This window comes from Caretta caretta, chromosome 7 (genome assembly GCF_965140235.1).
Source record: "Caretta caretta isolate rCarCar2 chromosome 7, rCarCar1.hap1, whole genome shotgun sequence".
Classification (NCBI taxonomy): Eukaryota; Metazoa; Chordata; order Testudines; family Cheloniidae; genus Caretta; species Caretta caretta.
In genome coordinates, this window is record NC_134212.1 from 45,712,199 (window position 1) to 45,728,874 (window position 16,676).

The 16,676-nt window shown below is 41.3% G+C and overlaps 1 protein-coding gene across 9 annotated transcripts in view; it reads left to right on the top strand.

Annotated features, from left to right (window-relative positions):
* The first annotated feature begins 388 nt into the window (after positions 1 to 388).
* Positions 389 to 16,676, top strand: part of DOCK3 (dedicator of cytokinesis 3) — a 609,762-nt gene continuing 593,474 nt past the window's right edge. For all 9 annotated transcript variants that reach the window (XM_048858121.2, XM_048858128.2, XM_048858122.2 and 6 more), the window contains exon 1: positions 389 to 508. In XM_048858121.2, the coding sequence (XP_048714078.1) occupies positions 472 to 508 (37 nt within the window). In that variant the 5' untranslated portion in view covers positions 389 to 471. The remainder of the gene's footprint in view (positions 509 to 16,676) is intronic.

Genomic DNA, 16,676 nt, shown 5'->3' on the forward strand with positions numbered 1-16,676 from the left:
CTGGAAGGCAGGGGAGGTGTCTACGTCTGCGCGCGATGTGGAGGGGGCGGCGGGCGGCGGCGGCGCCAGTCCTTCGGCGACGACGGCGACAGTGAGGAGGCTGGAGCTCATGATAGTGACCTGAGGGAGGGAAGTGGGGACCCCTACAGCCGGGGGCTGGACTGTGAGAAGCCGAGAGCCGCCGGTACCATTCTCATCACCGCGGGCCGTTCGCAGCTCCGTGCTGGGTGCTGCCGAGCCCGGAGGGATCCGGCACCTGGCGCGGCGGCTCCCTGGGGAGTTGCGCAACCCCCCCGCCTCCCAGCACCTGCGCCTGGCCTGAGTGAGAGCGAGGAGGAGACGCTGCTGTGCCCGGGGGACTGTGCGGAGCGGCGGCTCCGCTGTCAGCTGGGGAAACCGCCTCCGCTCCATGAGCAGGGCTCGGCTGCTGCGCTCCGTGAGGGGGGAACCGCGGCCGCCGCCGGCACCAGCATGTGGACCCCGACCGAGGAGGAGAAATACGGCGTGGGTAGGTGCCGAGCCCCCTCTTCCCTTCCCCTGCTCCCCCAGCCACTGGCAGCACGGCGGCCCCCCTTTACTGCCTCAGTGGGCTGGGGAGCTCCGCACTGGGTGTGGGTCTGTATCCCGAGCTGACCTCTTACGGTCCGAGGGTGGTGATGAGGCTGCCCCTCTTCTGAGCAGCCCCAGCTATTGTGCTGCGGGCGGGCGTTGCACATTGAACCCAAAGTTGCTGTAGCGGGAAGGGTCGTGGTGGGCCGCAGGTGGAGGGATGCGGGGGTGGGGCTGTTGCTGCTGCATGGCAGCGGCCGTCTCTCCGCCTTTTGAAAACAGTAACGTGTGCAGCAATGTTCGCATCCCACTGTTCCCAACTGCACCACAGGCCTAGGCATCCCCCAGCCCCCATCGCCTTGCGGGTACAGTAGGGAACGAAGGGGGCCATGTTATGGGGCCGGCCCCATCTCCCATGTGCGTTGAAGGGCTGCCCGCTAAAAATAAGATTAATATCATGAGGTCTGTGTGTGAGGTGAAACATCTGTTTGGGACTTTAGTTCTTTCGGATTTTCGAGCCTGGAGTCCAGTGTTTATATGAATTGGAAGTCCAATTGAACTGTGCATTTTTGGTTTTGTGGGGTTTTGTGGTTTTTTTAGGCGGTAAGGGAGTGGAAGGAGAGGAGTAGGCTTCCAGGGTTTACTTATAGGTTCTGTTTGCGGAAATAATCAGTAAACGAGTCTCTCAACCTTAATCTATTTATCTGCTATTCCTTTTTCTCTCTATTTTAATCTGTGCTCTGTGGTGTTCTTGTTTATATGGTTGAGTTTAGAGAAAGGGAAGGATTATGATGGTATGTCATTAGGGGGCGCCAGCGATGCACCTGCTCTGAGTCCTGATATCCTTCCAGGAAAAGAGACACAAGATGTAACATATAGATAAATGTTAAAACCTGGTATTGTACTAAGCCCTGGCTATGACATTGAAAGCTGATGAGCATTTTTGGATTCTGGCAGCACTTAACACTAGTAACCCAGAGCTACTAAAGAAACCAAAATGAACGAAAAAACCCCCAACCTTTTAATGGTGAAACTAAGTAGTATGGTGTTATGTATAATATGAAGGGACTATATATACTCAGGTGACCATTTCCTCCATTTCAAAATTTGTAAAAAATTCACATCTTGTGTAATATTCCTGAAAATGTCAGTAAAAATACATTATACTTTCTGCTAACATTATTTTCCTGGGTGTTTGATATAGCTTATTGTACACTGTTAATAATAGATGCAGTTTTGGTCAGATGCCATAATAATGCACATTGAGTAACACATACTTGTTATAGTCAACATTCATTATATTTTTACAAACATGTCTTGTTTCTTGTAAACTTAGTATATTTTAAATACTTTTTATCAACACTTGATATTTTATCATGAAAATTGGTATCTCTAGGATGTGGGAAAACTGCACCTTCTGAAGTGACAGTTCACTTCTGCTCAATTATAAAGTTAAAATGTTAATGATTTAGCATAGGTGGTGAGTTATATGGACCTGTGGTGCCCCTGCTCCACCAATATTCAGGAACATGGGCCTGGTTCCACCAATGTTTGGGCTGATGTTTTCAGAGCCATCCCGTCCATAGGGCGGACCAGGGCAACTGAGTCGCTTGCTGGTGCCAGGCCCCCCACTAACCCCCCAGGCTGCCCTGGACCCTGCGTCCCCCTGAAGTGTGGGGGCCCCCCAAAGCGCTGGGCACAGGGCAGTTGCCCCGGTCCATCCTGTGGACGGGATGGCTCTGCTTGGACCCGTTCTGGGCACCACCAAAAATTTTATAAACCTGGCACCCATGTGATTTAGAGCAATTTTTGAGTGGTTTAGAGGACCAGTAACATGACAAAGAATTCTCAATTAATTTATCTTATTATGCAGCTGTGTAGTAGTTTTATTACAGCTAGATTTATACATGTGGTAAAAACAAATTTTATTTGCTTATAACAAGCATCATAGAACGTATTAATGTATAGACACATAAGGAATGCAGTTTTATAAGAAAAGCAATTAAATTTGGTGAATGTTTCTCCCAGAGATACATGTATTAAATGCAAAAACCTATGATAATATATGTAATAAGGATGTAAATTTACTACTAATTAATTGAAAAACCCAGGGGAAAATTCAGTTTAGGTACCTGCAGCAGCATTGTTACCACAATGTGTATACTGTGTAAAATACACATTTTAACCTCTAAGAAGAGCCTATATTGTAATCGGTAATATTATATATGGTTTTTGTGTTGAGAACCTTAAGTGAATCTTCTGATAAGTTTAACTTCATATTAACAACTGTAATGTTGTATTAAATTAAGCTTTTTGTATTTTAAGTTTATATATAAAAATTGTATAGCAGGGGTACCATGTTTGTTTGTTAGTTTGTTGATGTTTTTTGGGTAACTGTTTAACTTTGCTTTAAATTGACTGTAGATGCAGGAAAATCCCAGCTGCAGAACTATGAAGTTCCACAATGTGGCAATAATGTAACTAAAACCTTTTCTTACTCTAATGTGAAAGTGAATTTTTAATCATTTTCCTGAATTGTCATTCTATCCCATTTATAAACTGATTCTTCCTCACTGTGGACTAACAGCACATGAAGTTTGATGGTTTTAATACTTTCTCTTTTGAGCATTGTACGTAGTCATGGTGATCTTTGGGAAAAAAAAGGTTCAGAGTAGCAGCTGTGTTAGTCTGTATCCGCAAAAAGAACAGGAGTACTTGTGGCACCTTAGAGGCTAACAAATTTATTAGAGCATAAGCTTTCGTGGGCTACAGCCCACTTCATCGGATGCATAGAATGGAACATATACTAAGATATATATACATACAGATAAGTTGGAAGTTACCATACAAACTGTGAGAGGCTAATTAGTTAAGATGAGCTATTATCAGCAGGAGAAAAAATCTTTTGTAGTGATAATCAAGATGGCCCATTTAGACAGTTGACAAGAAGATATGAAGATACTTAAGGAAATAGATTCAATATGTGTAATGACCCAGCCTCTCCCAGTCCCTATTCAAACCCAAGTTAATGGTGTCTGGTTTGCATATTAATTCAAGCTCAGCAGTTTCTCATTGGAGTCTGTTTTTGAAGCTTTTCTGTTGCAGAATTGCCACCCTTAAGTCTTTACTGAGTGGCCAGAGTGGTTGAAGTGATCTCCTACCAACTTTTGAATGTTATGATTCCTGATGTCAGATTTGTGTCCATTTATTCTTTTGTGTAGAGACTGTCCGGTTTGGCCAGGGTATCTGGCAGAGGGGCATTGCTGGCACATGATGGCATATATCACATTGGTAGATGTGCAGGTGAATGAACCCCTGATGGCATGGCTAATTTGATTAGGTCCTATGATGGTGTCACTTGAATAAATATGTGGACAGAGTTGGCATCGGGCTGTTGCAAGGATAGGTTTCTGGATTAGTGTTTTTGTTGTGTGGTGGCTGGTGAGTATTTGCTTCAGGTTGGGGGGCTGTCTGTAAGTGAGGACTGATCTGTCTCCCAAGATCTGTGAGAGTGAGGGATCATTTTTTAGGATAGGTTGTAAATCTTTGATGATGCGCTGGAGAGGTTTTAGTTGGGGGCTGAAGGTGACAGCTAGTGGCGTTCTGTTATTTTCTTTGTTGGGCCTGTCCTGTAGTAGGTGACTTCTGGGTACTCTTCTGGCTCTGTCAATCTGTTTTTTCAGCAGGTGGGTATTGTAGTTTTAAGAATGCTTGATAGAGATCTTCTAGGTGTTTGTCTTTGTCTGAGGGATTGGAGCAAATGCTGCTGTATCTTAGAGCTTTGCTGTAGACAGTGGTTCCTGTGGTGTATCCTGGATGGAAGCTGGAGGCATGTAGGTAAGTATAGCAGTCAGTAGTTTCTGGTGTAGGGTGGTGTTTATGTGACTATCACTTATTAGCACAGTAGTGTCCAGGAAATGGACTGCATGTGTGGATTGGTCTAGGCTGAGGTTGATGGTGGGATGGAAATTGTTGAAATCATGGTGGAATTCCTCAAGGGCTTCTTTCCCATGGGTCCAGATGATGATGATGTCATCAATGCAGCGCAAGTAGAGTAGGGGTGTTAGGGGACGAGAGCTAAGGAAGCATTGTTCTAAGTCAGACATAAAAATGTTAGCATACTGTGGGGCCATGCGGGTACGCATAGCAGTACCGCTGACTTGAAGGTATATATTGTCCCCAAATGTGAAATAGTTGTGGGTGAGGACTAAGTCACAAAGGTCAACCACCAGGTTTGCTGTGACATTATTGGGGATACTGTTCCTGATAGCTTGTTGTCCATCTTTGTGTGGAATGTTGGTGTAGAGGGCTTCTACATCCATAGTGGCGAGGAGGGTGTTTTCTGGAAGGTCAGCGATGGATTGTAGTTTCCTCAGGAAGTCATTGGTGTCTTGAAGACAGCTGGGAGTGCTGGTAGCGTAGGGCCTGAGGAGAGAGTCCACATAGCCAGACAATCCTGCTGTCAGGGTGCCAATGCCTGAGATGATGGGGTGTCCAGGATTCCCAGGTTTATGGATCTTGGGAAGAAGATAGAATACCCCTGGTCAGGGTTCTAGGCAAAAAAGAGTGTATGTGTGTTCTGCCTTCTTAACTCAAAAGCAACTGTATTGATTTTGCTTAATCTGAGGCAAAGAGGGATCACTGTTGGGCTCTAAACAAGCCTGGAAAAGTCAACCTAAAGTGAGAAATGAGTAAGTGACAACAAGGGGGAATATAATGAAAGTTTCTGGAGTCTTGGACATCTTCCTGTAACACCTGTTCCCTTATTTGGGCTATAAAGACCGAGGGTATGAACCTCAAGTGATAAGCAATTGAATGAATTGATTGTATACAATATTACTGTAATTATAAAAGTTTATCAAGTGAGGTGTTTTATGAAAGCCTGTGACACACCGGTGATTAAACCTGTAAAATGTATGTTTTAACACTATATAAAGAATTATGGATACTCACTGATATTAGGCTTTTCAATTTGTCCTCAAACAAAGAGAAAAACAAATCTCTCCCAGACAGAAAGGAATATCACAGCAATTTACCAGTCTCCTATGTAAATTAAGCATGGTGGAATCAAAACAATAGTAGCCCTATTTACGTAGAGGGGGGTGGGAAGCCTACAGGAAGGGAAAAATGGAAGAAGGTCATTCTAACAAGTTAATTGAACTTTGGAAGATAGATTTGTCTTTGCATATATTTTTGTCATCCTTCACTAGATGTACACAAGGAGTCAGAGCTCTTGCAAGCTGAAAAAGATGTGTACGTTAACCAAGGAGGGACTGAAGTCTCTATGAACTTAGTATAGGTGAGAAACCTGCTTAAGCATTGATCTTTCACCTTGGAAGACAAGGGAAGCTAGCATCTTGTACTCCTGTGGAAGGTCCTGACTGAGAGAAAGTCAGCTATGGTTGGGAAGAGTGATTGAGTGATTAAGAGAAATCGTTTGCAACAAAGCCAGTACCATGGTTAAGATTAAGTTTTAGACGTTTAGATGCATTTTCACTTTCATTTGCTTATAACCCTTTCTAACTTTATTCCATTTACTTAACCTATATCCTGTTCTTAAATTTGTTTTATTTTTACTATAGACCTACTTAGTGCTGTGTTTGAAGGGAAGGGTATGTTTACCCCTGTTAAGTTAATAAGCTGTAATGTGCTTTCCTTTCTTTAAAGAAACAACTGACCTTATTATTTCTCTGAGTGATCCAGGTGAAGTCTGGATACTTCGGGCACATTCTTTCAAATACATTTGGGACTAGAAGTATGTTGGGGTCACCTTGCTAGTTGTAGTGAAGACTGGTAGAAGCGAGAGTAGGACAGTGGGGCTGTAAGCAGGCTGCTGAGATCAGAGCTGCTGAACCAGGGCCGTCTATCACCCAGACACTTAGTGTGTGACGTGCATGATTATAGGCTGGCTGTGAGCATGCCAGGCTGGGAGCTATAGCAGCAAAGCATTGTAAGACGCACAGAATTGCAAGGCAAGTGGTTGCACAATCTCTTTCTGGTCTGAATTGCAACCCAAAGTGTGTCTGTGTTGTTCCTAGCTACCTCATTTGGTCCCATTGACCAGATTAGAGGGGCCAATTTTCTTCATTAGCTAACTCTCTCAGGTGTTCTTGCAGCCTCTTTGTGCAGCAGACTCACTTTTGGACAGGTCTTATTTTTTGGTGTTGGGTTCCATTATCCTGTTGATGGCCCATTGCAAGGAATCATAGGCCTTTCTTGATGTCACATGGCTTCTGGAGCTGTGATATTTTGGACAGTGACATTGAATTACCTTCTGCTATCAGTTTTAAGGATTCACAGGTACTTCTCTGGAGTACTTGAATAAGCCACCATCTCTTATTAAAATCAAAATATTTTCCCCCTAACTGGGTGGATGTATTCTGGAAAAATCCAGCAGACTCAAACAAATCTGTAATTAGGCAATTGAAAGTCAGCATTTTCCTTTAAGATTTCCAAAATATGTATCTGCCTAGATGGATTGTGTCACTTGAAACTGGATCACAAGATCTTTCGACCATAAACTTGATGAAAGCTTGACCAATAAAAAGTGTTGGCATTTTATAAAAGCTCTAACTTAAAATAAGAAAAATAAACGTTTTAAAATTAAAAAATTGAAACTGAATTCTGTGGCTTAATTATAAATATTCAAAACTCCAATTTATATTTTACTTCCTTTAATCTCAGGGCTAGCAAATGAGCAAGGCTCTTGTTTCAAGCAGTGACTTATTTTTATTTTCATGTAACCCAGGGAGAAATCAAAATAGCTATTTAAAATGATACTTTTATTTTTTTTAAAAAGGGATGGGGGAAAGATTTTTTTTGTAGAAAGTTGGCCTTTTAAATCTTCACACAGTGTACTCATTTGAATAGTCATCACAACAGAAATATTGACTATGCTTTGGAAAAGATGTTGACTTCCTAAATTAATCTTTGGTTCATTCCTTGTAAGTAACCAGAGCCCTTGTTGAATGGGATGCTAATATTCAGAACTGAGAGTTCCGTTCTTCCAGCAGATCTGGAGTCAGGGTTGCTTTGAGAATGCTATACAAGTATTCCTTCATATTAGCCAACGTCCATGGTGCTACCCAAAACTTCTTTAGACTATTAGTTAAAAATATAACATGCATTTTAGTGGCCCAACAGACTCCATGGTTTTTTCTCTGATCTGATGAACTGGCTGTAAAATTATGGCTAATATTTCCTCCTTTGCAAGAGAAAAAGAGATTATCATTTTAAGACCCTGTCTCACTTCTTGAAGAAAATACTTTTAAAACAGAGTTTCACTTTTCTGCCATGCTAAAAGCTGGGCCAGCATAGCCTTCTAGAAGGCATTTCAAAAACTACTACTCTTAAAAGTTTCCCTCCAGTCCCAGAGTCATGATTTCTTGCTTGGAGGAAGATCTTTTGGAGCTGAACATCATATCAGAATGCCTGTGCTTTCTCTCCTACAACAGAGATCCATAGTGTTTTGTTATGGGTTGGTAGAGATCAGCATGACAGTTTCATGGAGCTACAATAAAACAACATTGCCATGTGATAGTTTGTTGCTATGGAATGTAGGGTACTTGCTACGGAATTTGGTCCCATTGTGCTGCAGAATACTTTTAATACTTTCCAGAGCCATCCATGCTGGGGAAGTTATGGGAAGGAGCCACTGGTGCCATTAGTGCAACCTTTGTTCTCTCCAAGAGAAGAGCCACTCAGAATGGGCAGCTGTTTGAAGAGAGGCAAACAGCCATTTTCTCCCTTACCATATCCCTGATTTGTGGTATGCTGCCTGTCTTCCTCCTTCAGCCTGGACACACCGCTTAAATGAGAGTCACTGACTACTTTCCGGGGTGCAGTTTGAACAGGTACTAGCGAGTGCTTTTGTAATGGTGACAGGAGTATGGCAGTCTTCCCAACTCTGCCATTCTGTCCTTCAGACTTTACTATCATTTTTGTCAGTTTTCCTTAACTTGTCTTTCATTGTCAGGACTGCAGACTGAGTGCTGCTGATGGACATTTGGAGCTAGAATATTGCATACCTTGATGTGGATGAACACTCTGTCTTAAGGGACCCTGCTTTATAGTTAAATACATGAAAACTCTTATTTTTCTCAAAGAATAGATCAGTGTCCTATGTGGCTGCCTCACAACACTGTTTCTCCTTTCACCAACTCCCTGGCCTTTAATCTATCAGTTGATAGCAGGAGCAAAAGTAATATGCACCCTGGCTGAACAGCACAGAGGTGCAAAGGAGAGAGAAGTCTCAGACTCTGTTTTAGCAGCAGCTTCTGTCCCTGTTGGGATAGGGGTTTCATAACCGAGGCTGATGAGGGAGATGCTGTTATAGGGGAAATTAGAGAAAAGAGCTAACAGGAGAAAAGTCAAGCTTTGCAGCATGGGTTAGAGGGAAGTAGAAATAATGGCAGTATATCCCAGCTATTGAATTAGCCATCTGGCTAGTGAGTGTAAAGTTGTGAAGCTCTGCACGTAGCTTCTGGTGTGAACTAGAGAACCTATATTGTTTTGAACTCTATCTTTTATATTCTATTTAATCTTTTCCTGTGATATTTCTACTGCATATGTGAACCAATATCATTGCTGTCAGTGGCACCTGTGAATTTCCATTAATATTAACCAGGATTATGCAAAAAGAAAAGGAGTACTTGTGGCACCTTAGAGACTAACCAATTTATTTGAGCATGAGCTTTCGTGAGCTACAGCTCACTTCATCAGATGAAGTGAGCTGTAGCTCACGAAAGCTCATGCTCAAATAAATTGGTTAGTCTCTAAGGTGCCACAAGTACTCCTTTTCTTTTTGCGAATACAGACTAACACGGCTGTTCCTCTGAAACCAACCAGGATTATGTACTTAAAATCTAGTGTATTTGTCTTATATGTCAAAGAAATAATGTTCAAATCCTTTGGATGTGGTGTTTCAGTCAGAATTTGACATAACTGTCAAATGCTTACAACAACTTCTATGCAGTGAGGCTTTCTTCTTTTTACCAGCCCTTCACCTTGGAAAAAATTAGGGTCCGGGTCAGTTATCGAATCTGATTGCATTACATTTCTTTTAAGAATCAGAGGCTTTTCTCCTTAAATCAAATCAAGTAGATGCTTTTATAAATAAAATTTGAGTTTTCAACTAACTGTCTCACAGTGGAGGGATTTCAGAGCAAAATAAAAACCCATAGATTTGTAGGTTTCAAGACCAGAAGGAACCATTGTGATAATCTGGTCTGACCTCCTGTATAATACAGGCCATAGTACTTCCCCAAAATAATTTATAGAGCATGTCTCTTACAAAAACATCCAGTCTTCATTTAAAATGATGATTTCCCCATTTGTAGTTGCATTTTGAGACCTATCAGTTAGCTAGTTTTTAATCCATTTAATGCCATGTTAATTTTATATCATTCTGGTTTTTTAGTCAAAATATTGTGCGGTACCAAGTCAAATGCCCCACAGAAGTCTAAGTATATTTCATCAACACTATTAGCTTTATCAACCAAACATTTAATCTCATTTAAAACAAAAGTTAATTGACAGGATTTATTTTCCATAAATCCATATTGATTGGCATTATTTATGTTACCCTCCTTTAATTGTCTATTAATTGAGTCTGATATCAGCTGCTCCATTATCTTGTCCAGGATCAATTTCAGACTGACAAGTCTATAATTACCTGGATCATTCCTTTTACCCTTTTTAAAAATTGACACAACATTAACTTTCTTCCAGTCTTCTGGAACTTCCCTAGTGTTCGAAGACTTATTAGAAAATCAGTATTAAAAGCCCAGAGAGTACACCAGCCAGCAATGTAAAAACTCTTGGAAAAAGTTATCTGGACCTGCTGATTTAAAGATATCTAACTTTTGTAGCTGCTGTTTAACATCCTCCCAAGTTTCTAGGCAAATAAAGAGTTGTTGTCATCATAATATAATAATATCATGTATTTTCCCAAAAGTAGAACAAAATATTTATTGAACACTTTGACCTTTTCTGCATTATTATTGATAATTATACCTTGTCCATCTAGTTATGGACAAATAAAAATTTTTAAAAAGTATATTGGGAACAAAAAGAATCCTCTCTCTTATTCTTAACTCTGCAGGTCATTGAGAAATCTGTGTGTCCCTTTGCTTCCCATGTACATTTTTCTACAATTCCTAGCTTATATTCATTACTATCAGCTTCCCTTTTCTTTCATTTGTTATAAATTTTTTTATAGCTGCTTTCACTTCCCTCTTCCTTGATTGGGGCTTTTTTGGCATCTAGTAACATGTTTTTAAGCAATTCCCAGTTACTCACATTTTTCTGATTAAGTTCTTCCTCCCAGCTGATTTGGTTCATAATGGTTTTCAGCTTTGTGAAACTGGCCCTTTTAAAACACCAAGTATATCTATTACTGGTTTGGACTTTATTCTGTTGGCACATTATAAATGCGATCAAGTCAGTATCACGTGTACCTAAGCTACCATTAATTTTTACTTCTGTGGTCAGTTCCTTTTTAACTGTCAAGATTAGGTCTAATATAAAATTCCCCTGTGTTGGTTGAAATACTTTTTGAGTAAGGAAATTGTCATCTATAACGTTAAGAAAGTCTGAGGATGTTTTAGTACTGGCAGCATGAGATCTCCAATATATGTCACTCAAATTGAAGCCCCTCATGATCGTGTGTCTTTTTAACCTAAATATTACAGATAGTGTGTAAGGAGCTGGTCATCCCATTCCTTAGTATAATTTGGTGGTCTGTAGCAGACACCAACTAATACCCAATCTTATGCTTTGTCTGTTAGGACATTGATCCATAAGCATTCAGTGTCATTTTTTTTCCAAATGATCAAGAGACTCAGAAACAAGGTTATGCCATTTTTAACATAAAGTGCCACTCCCCCTCTCCTTTGGCCCATTCAATCCTTCCTACGTAGGTTATAACCATTTATTTTTTTAATATATATAACTTAGTTACAACTTATAGTTACTAGAAGTAGAAAGGTTTCAGAGTAGCAGCCGTGAAGTGAGCTGTAGCTCACGAAAGCTTATGCTCAAATGAATTTGTTCATCTCTAAGGTGCCACAAGTACTCCTTTTCTTTTTGTAGAAGTAGAAAATGTCAGTTTGTCGGAAAGGATTGATATGTTCTGCCATTGAAGTAGCAGTGCATTCTGTATGTGTATATAGACTTTCTGTGATGGTAAGTGGTGACTAGGGATAAGCAGCCTTCCAAAGGATAAGGTAACTTTGTCAGCTCAACAGTTCTTAAATGTAGACAATAGATCAAACACTTGCTTTTCTCCATCTGGATTGGTTCCACTTCAGGCAGCTAGGTTTTAAATGTCATATAAAAGAGGGCACCTTAGAGAATTTAAAGAGATTGTTTTTATTCTTTCTCTCCTCTGATAAAGAAATCATATTGATGATTTAAAAACTTTACCAAATATCCATTACATATTAGTATACATGAAGGACAGCAGTTTTCAGAAGCAACCCGTGCAGTGCTGTGAACTCTCATGATTGTATTTCAAGTCTCACAGTATTCTGTATCTCCATTTCTTTAAAGCCCTAGCTCCTGGAGGCATGTGATGAGGTGGAAATCTCAGCTTTTATTTAAAACTGTGTTATTTTTTAAGCCCTCATGATTGCAAAAATATTTACAATGTGACACATGCACTCCAAAGACTCAAAGCAGAAGGAAAATAAAAAACACCCAATGTATTACCTGATTAATATCTCTTTATTTTTCAGTGCCCCCGGGTGATGGGAATGAGTAGGTGTTGAGATTTTTACTAGAGTGTTGTCTTTGGATTCTGATACAAACAATAACATTCTGAATCTGCCTCTGGCTATGAAGTCTTTTATAAATTTGAAGATCAACCCCTTTCTAGTTGCTTAAGGGTGAAAGGAACTCCCACTGGAGCTTCTTAGACTTCAAGGCCAGAAGGGGATACTAGGGTAATCTAGTCTGATCTCCTGCATAATATGGGCCATAAAATGGCTATTATGAGAGAGGGATAATTTCCATTATTCTAAATACACAAATTGCCAGAGTGGAATAAACAGCATTACTCAGAATCCTCTCACTGGGAAATTGGGGATTGTCTATTTGAGGAGCATATTCCAAGACAAGATAAACTTCAAAGCCATTGGCTCAGTTGTGCTCTGGCAGCAGGCAAGTGGGAGCTGAACCAAGGTATCTGCAATAATCTATCCACTAAGTGGTCTCTCCACAATGTAGTCTTATTTGTAAACTGCAACAACAGCCAAGAGTTTGCTCTTGATGCTGAAATCCCTGAACCTGGAAGACAGACTATGTCTTTTCACCAAGAAAAAACCCATCAATGGCCTACAAAATAGGCCAAATGTAATTCTGAAGACCTATTATTTGCCATGCGGACTGTCATAAATATAAAGGGAAGGGTAACCACCTTTCTGTATACAGTGCTATAAAATCCCTCCTGGCCAGAGGCAAAACCCTTTCACCTGTAAAGGGTTAAGAAGCCAAGATAACCTCGTTGGCACCTGACCCAAAATGACCAATGAGGGGACAAGATACTTTCAAATCTGGAGGGGGGGAGGAACAAAGGGTTTGTCTGTCTGTGTGATGCTTTTGCCAGGAACAGATCAGGAATGCAGCCTTACAACTCCTGTTGAGTTAGTAAGTAATCTAGCTAGAAATGCGTTAGAGTTCCTTTTGTTTAATGGCTGGTAAAATAAGCTGTGCTGGATGGAATGTATATTCCTGTTTTTGTGTCTTTTTGTAACTTAAGGTTTTGCCTAGAGGGATTCTCTATGTATTGAATCTGATTACCCTGTAAGGTATTTACCATCCGGATTTTACAGAGGTGATTCTTTTACCTTTTCTTTAACCTTTTATTTAATTAAAATTCTTCTTTTAAGAACCTGATTGATTTTTCATTGTTCTTAAGATCCAAGGGTTTGGGTCTGTGTTCACCTGTACAAATTGGTGAGGATTTTTTATCAAGCCTTCCCCTGGAAAGGGGGTGTAGGGCTTGGGGGGATCTTTTGGGGGAAGACATCTCCAAGTGGGCTCTTTCGCTGTTCTTTGTTTAAAATGCTTGGTGGTGGCAGCATTGGGTTCAGGGACAAGGCAAAGTTTGTACCTTGAGGAAGTTTTTAACCTAAGCTGGTAAGAATAAGCTTAGGGGGTCTTTCATGCAGGTCCCCACATCTGTACCCTAGAGTTCAGAAGGGGGAAGGAACCTTGACACGGACTATGGGTCTCCAGATTCATAAAAATGGAAGTCTAAAACCCCCAGAAGATTGCAGTTTTCAGTGATTGCTGTCAGGTACCTTAATGTTAATAGTGAATGAACTGTATAGCATAACTACAGTTGAGAAGAAGGCTCCTGTATCCATCCAAATAACTTGTTGTGTTGTTCGTGTAAACACTGTTGTTTTTGTTGACTGTTACTGGCTTTTAGAAGCTGTCCCTCAGTGCCCTCCAGTGACAGTACAGTTGGTACAAGCACCTAGAATCATAGAATCATAGAATATCAGGGTTGGAAGGGACCCCAGAAGGTCATCTAGTCCAACCCCCTGCTCGAAGCAGGACCAATTCCCAGTTAAATCATCCCAGCCAGGGCTTTGTCAAGCCTGACCTTAAAAACCTCTAAGGAAGGAGATTCTACCACCTCCCTAGGTAACGCATTCCAGTGTTTCACCACCCTCATAGTGAAAAAGTTTTTCCTAATATCCAATCTAAACATCCCCCACTGCAACTTGAGACCATTACTCCTCGTTCTGTCATCTGCTACCATTGAGAACAGTCTAGAGCCATCCTCTTTGGAACGCCCTTTCAGGTAGTTAAAAGCAGCTATCAAATCCCCCCTCATTCTTCTCTTCTGCAGACTAAACAATCCCAGCTCCCTCAGCCTCTCCTCATAAGTCATGTGTTCTAGACCCCTAATCATTTTTGTTGCCCTTCGCTGGACTCTCTCCAATTTATCCACATCCTTCTTGTAGTGTGGGGCCCAAAACTGGACACAGTACTCCAGATGAGGCCTCACCAATGTCGAATAGAGGGGGACGATCACGTCCCTCGATCTGCTCGCTATGCCCCTACTTATACATCCCAAAATGCCATTGGCCTTCTTGGCAACAAGGGCACACTGCTGACTCATATCCAGCTTCTCGTCCACTGTCACCCCTAGGTCCTTTTCCGCAGAACAGCTGCCTAGCCATTCGGCCCCTAGTCTGTAGCGGTGCATTGGATTCTTCCGTCCTAAGTGCAGGAGCCTGCACTTATCCTTATTGAACCTCATCAGATTTCTTTTGGCCCAATCCTCCAATTTGTCTAGGTCCTTCTGTATCCTATCCCTCCCCTCCAGCGTATCTACCACTCCTCCCAGTTTAGTATCTGGTGAGGATGTGCACCGCCGACCCAAGGAGTGTAGTGTGGATATACATAAGTGATTTAATGGTAATGTAAATTAGATCGACGTAATTTTGTAGTGTAGACATGGCCCCAGGGTCAGAGCTAAATACAAGATGAAACAGATAGTTTGGCACATACTCTATCTAAGGGACCATTCAAGGTGAAGTGGCCTGTTAACACTCCTGTAGTCATAGGACAAAAAGGGGGGTCAATAGATTACAGATTGTTATTTAGACTGTGATTTTTAGTGTCCAGCAAAATTATCAGTTTAAGCCCCCAGGCTTGTCTTTTGAAAGTGTTGTGCAGGTTTCCTTTGAGGATGAGGACTGATAGGTCAGGTATAGATTGATCGTTTTAAGAAAAGTGTTCACCCAGAGGGAATATAGCATTCAGGGTGGATAAAAATCAGTGACTTAAAAAAAACCGGATTTTTTTGATAAAATGTTTTTTTCCTCAAAAACCTATCTAAAGATAGTTTTAATTAAGATACATTATAGTTTAAAGATATTTCATCATGGAATAGGGATTATACATTCTAATTCTATAGCATGAGACAATATAGTCATGTAATGTTTAAGAAAAGTTTTGTAAATGAGTTCCAATAGTTCATTGAATAGGGACCGAATCAGCAGCCCCACATCAGCTGCCCCACCCTGCTTCCAGTGCCTCCCACCCACCAGCAGCCCCACTGATCAGTAATTCCCCCTCTCTCCCCGCACCCCGATCAGTTGTTTCATGGCATGCAGGAGGTTCAGGGGGCAGGGGGAGGAGCGAGGGCACGGCAGGATTAGAGCAAGGGGTGGAGTTGGGGCAGGGCCTGTGGCAGAGCCAGGGGTTGAGGAGTGAACACCCCCCAGCATATTGGAAAGTTGGCGCCTGTAGCTCCAGCCCCGGAGTTGGTGTCTATACAAGGAGCCGCATATTAACTTCTGAAGAGCCGCATGTGGCTCCGGAGCCACAGATTGGCCACTCCAGTCTAGAAGATACTATCAGAGATGCTTAGTTTTGCAGTCTCAAACTGTGGATTTGTGTCTCCAGAGATAAAATGCTTGTTAACAGCAAAAATATTTTAAAATAAATAAATAATATATAGAAGTGAGAAATAACAGACCTCAACCCTATTGTCCCTCTGCAAATTTGTGTACAAGTGAACAAGGAGAAGAAGTCTGGAGATAAATGTGAGAAGGGAGGGACAGGCAGTAGAAACAAAAGTGAAATTGTTTGAGCAGCATATTCCAGAAGTCTTGAGGTCTTTCTGAGTGTAGCCTTCATTGATTTGAGATCTACCATATCATTCTTTCACTAGAAGGGAAAACCTATAATGGCAGCAGGCCGTAAAAGAAACCCAGTTTGGGAATATTTTAATGAAGTTCCTCTACCTGTGGGTAAGACAGGCATGGGTGCAAAATGCGAACCATGAAACAAAGAAATGCAAGGCCTGGTAGCCTGAATGAAAAAACATCACGAGAAGTGTTCCTTCTCAGGAGGAAGCTGTATTGAAGATGATGAAAGGATTATTTCTGAACATGCAGGATCTTCAGGTTGGTAAACTTTTTTTATTTCATACATCTTTCTTAAGGACTGCCTCGCTTCCTTCTGGACTATTCTGAAATTCTCATGTTTGAGCAAAAAATATAGTTGTTACTCTATGGTACTATCATTTTAGATGCAGTTGTGATAAAAACAAAGAGCTGAAATAGGTCGATCTTCCTTTTACAATTTCACCTTTAAAGTAGTACCGA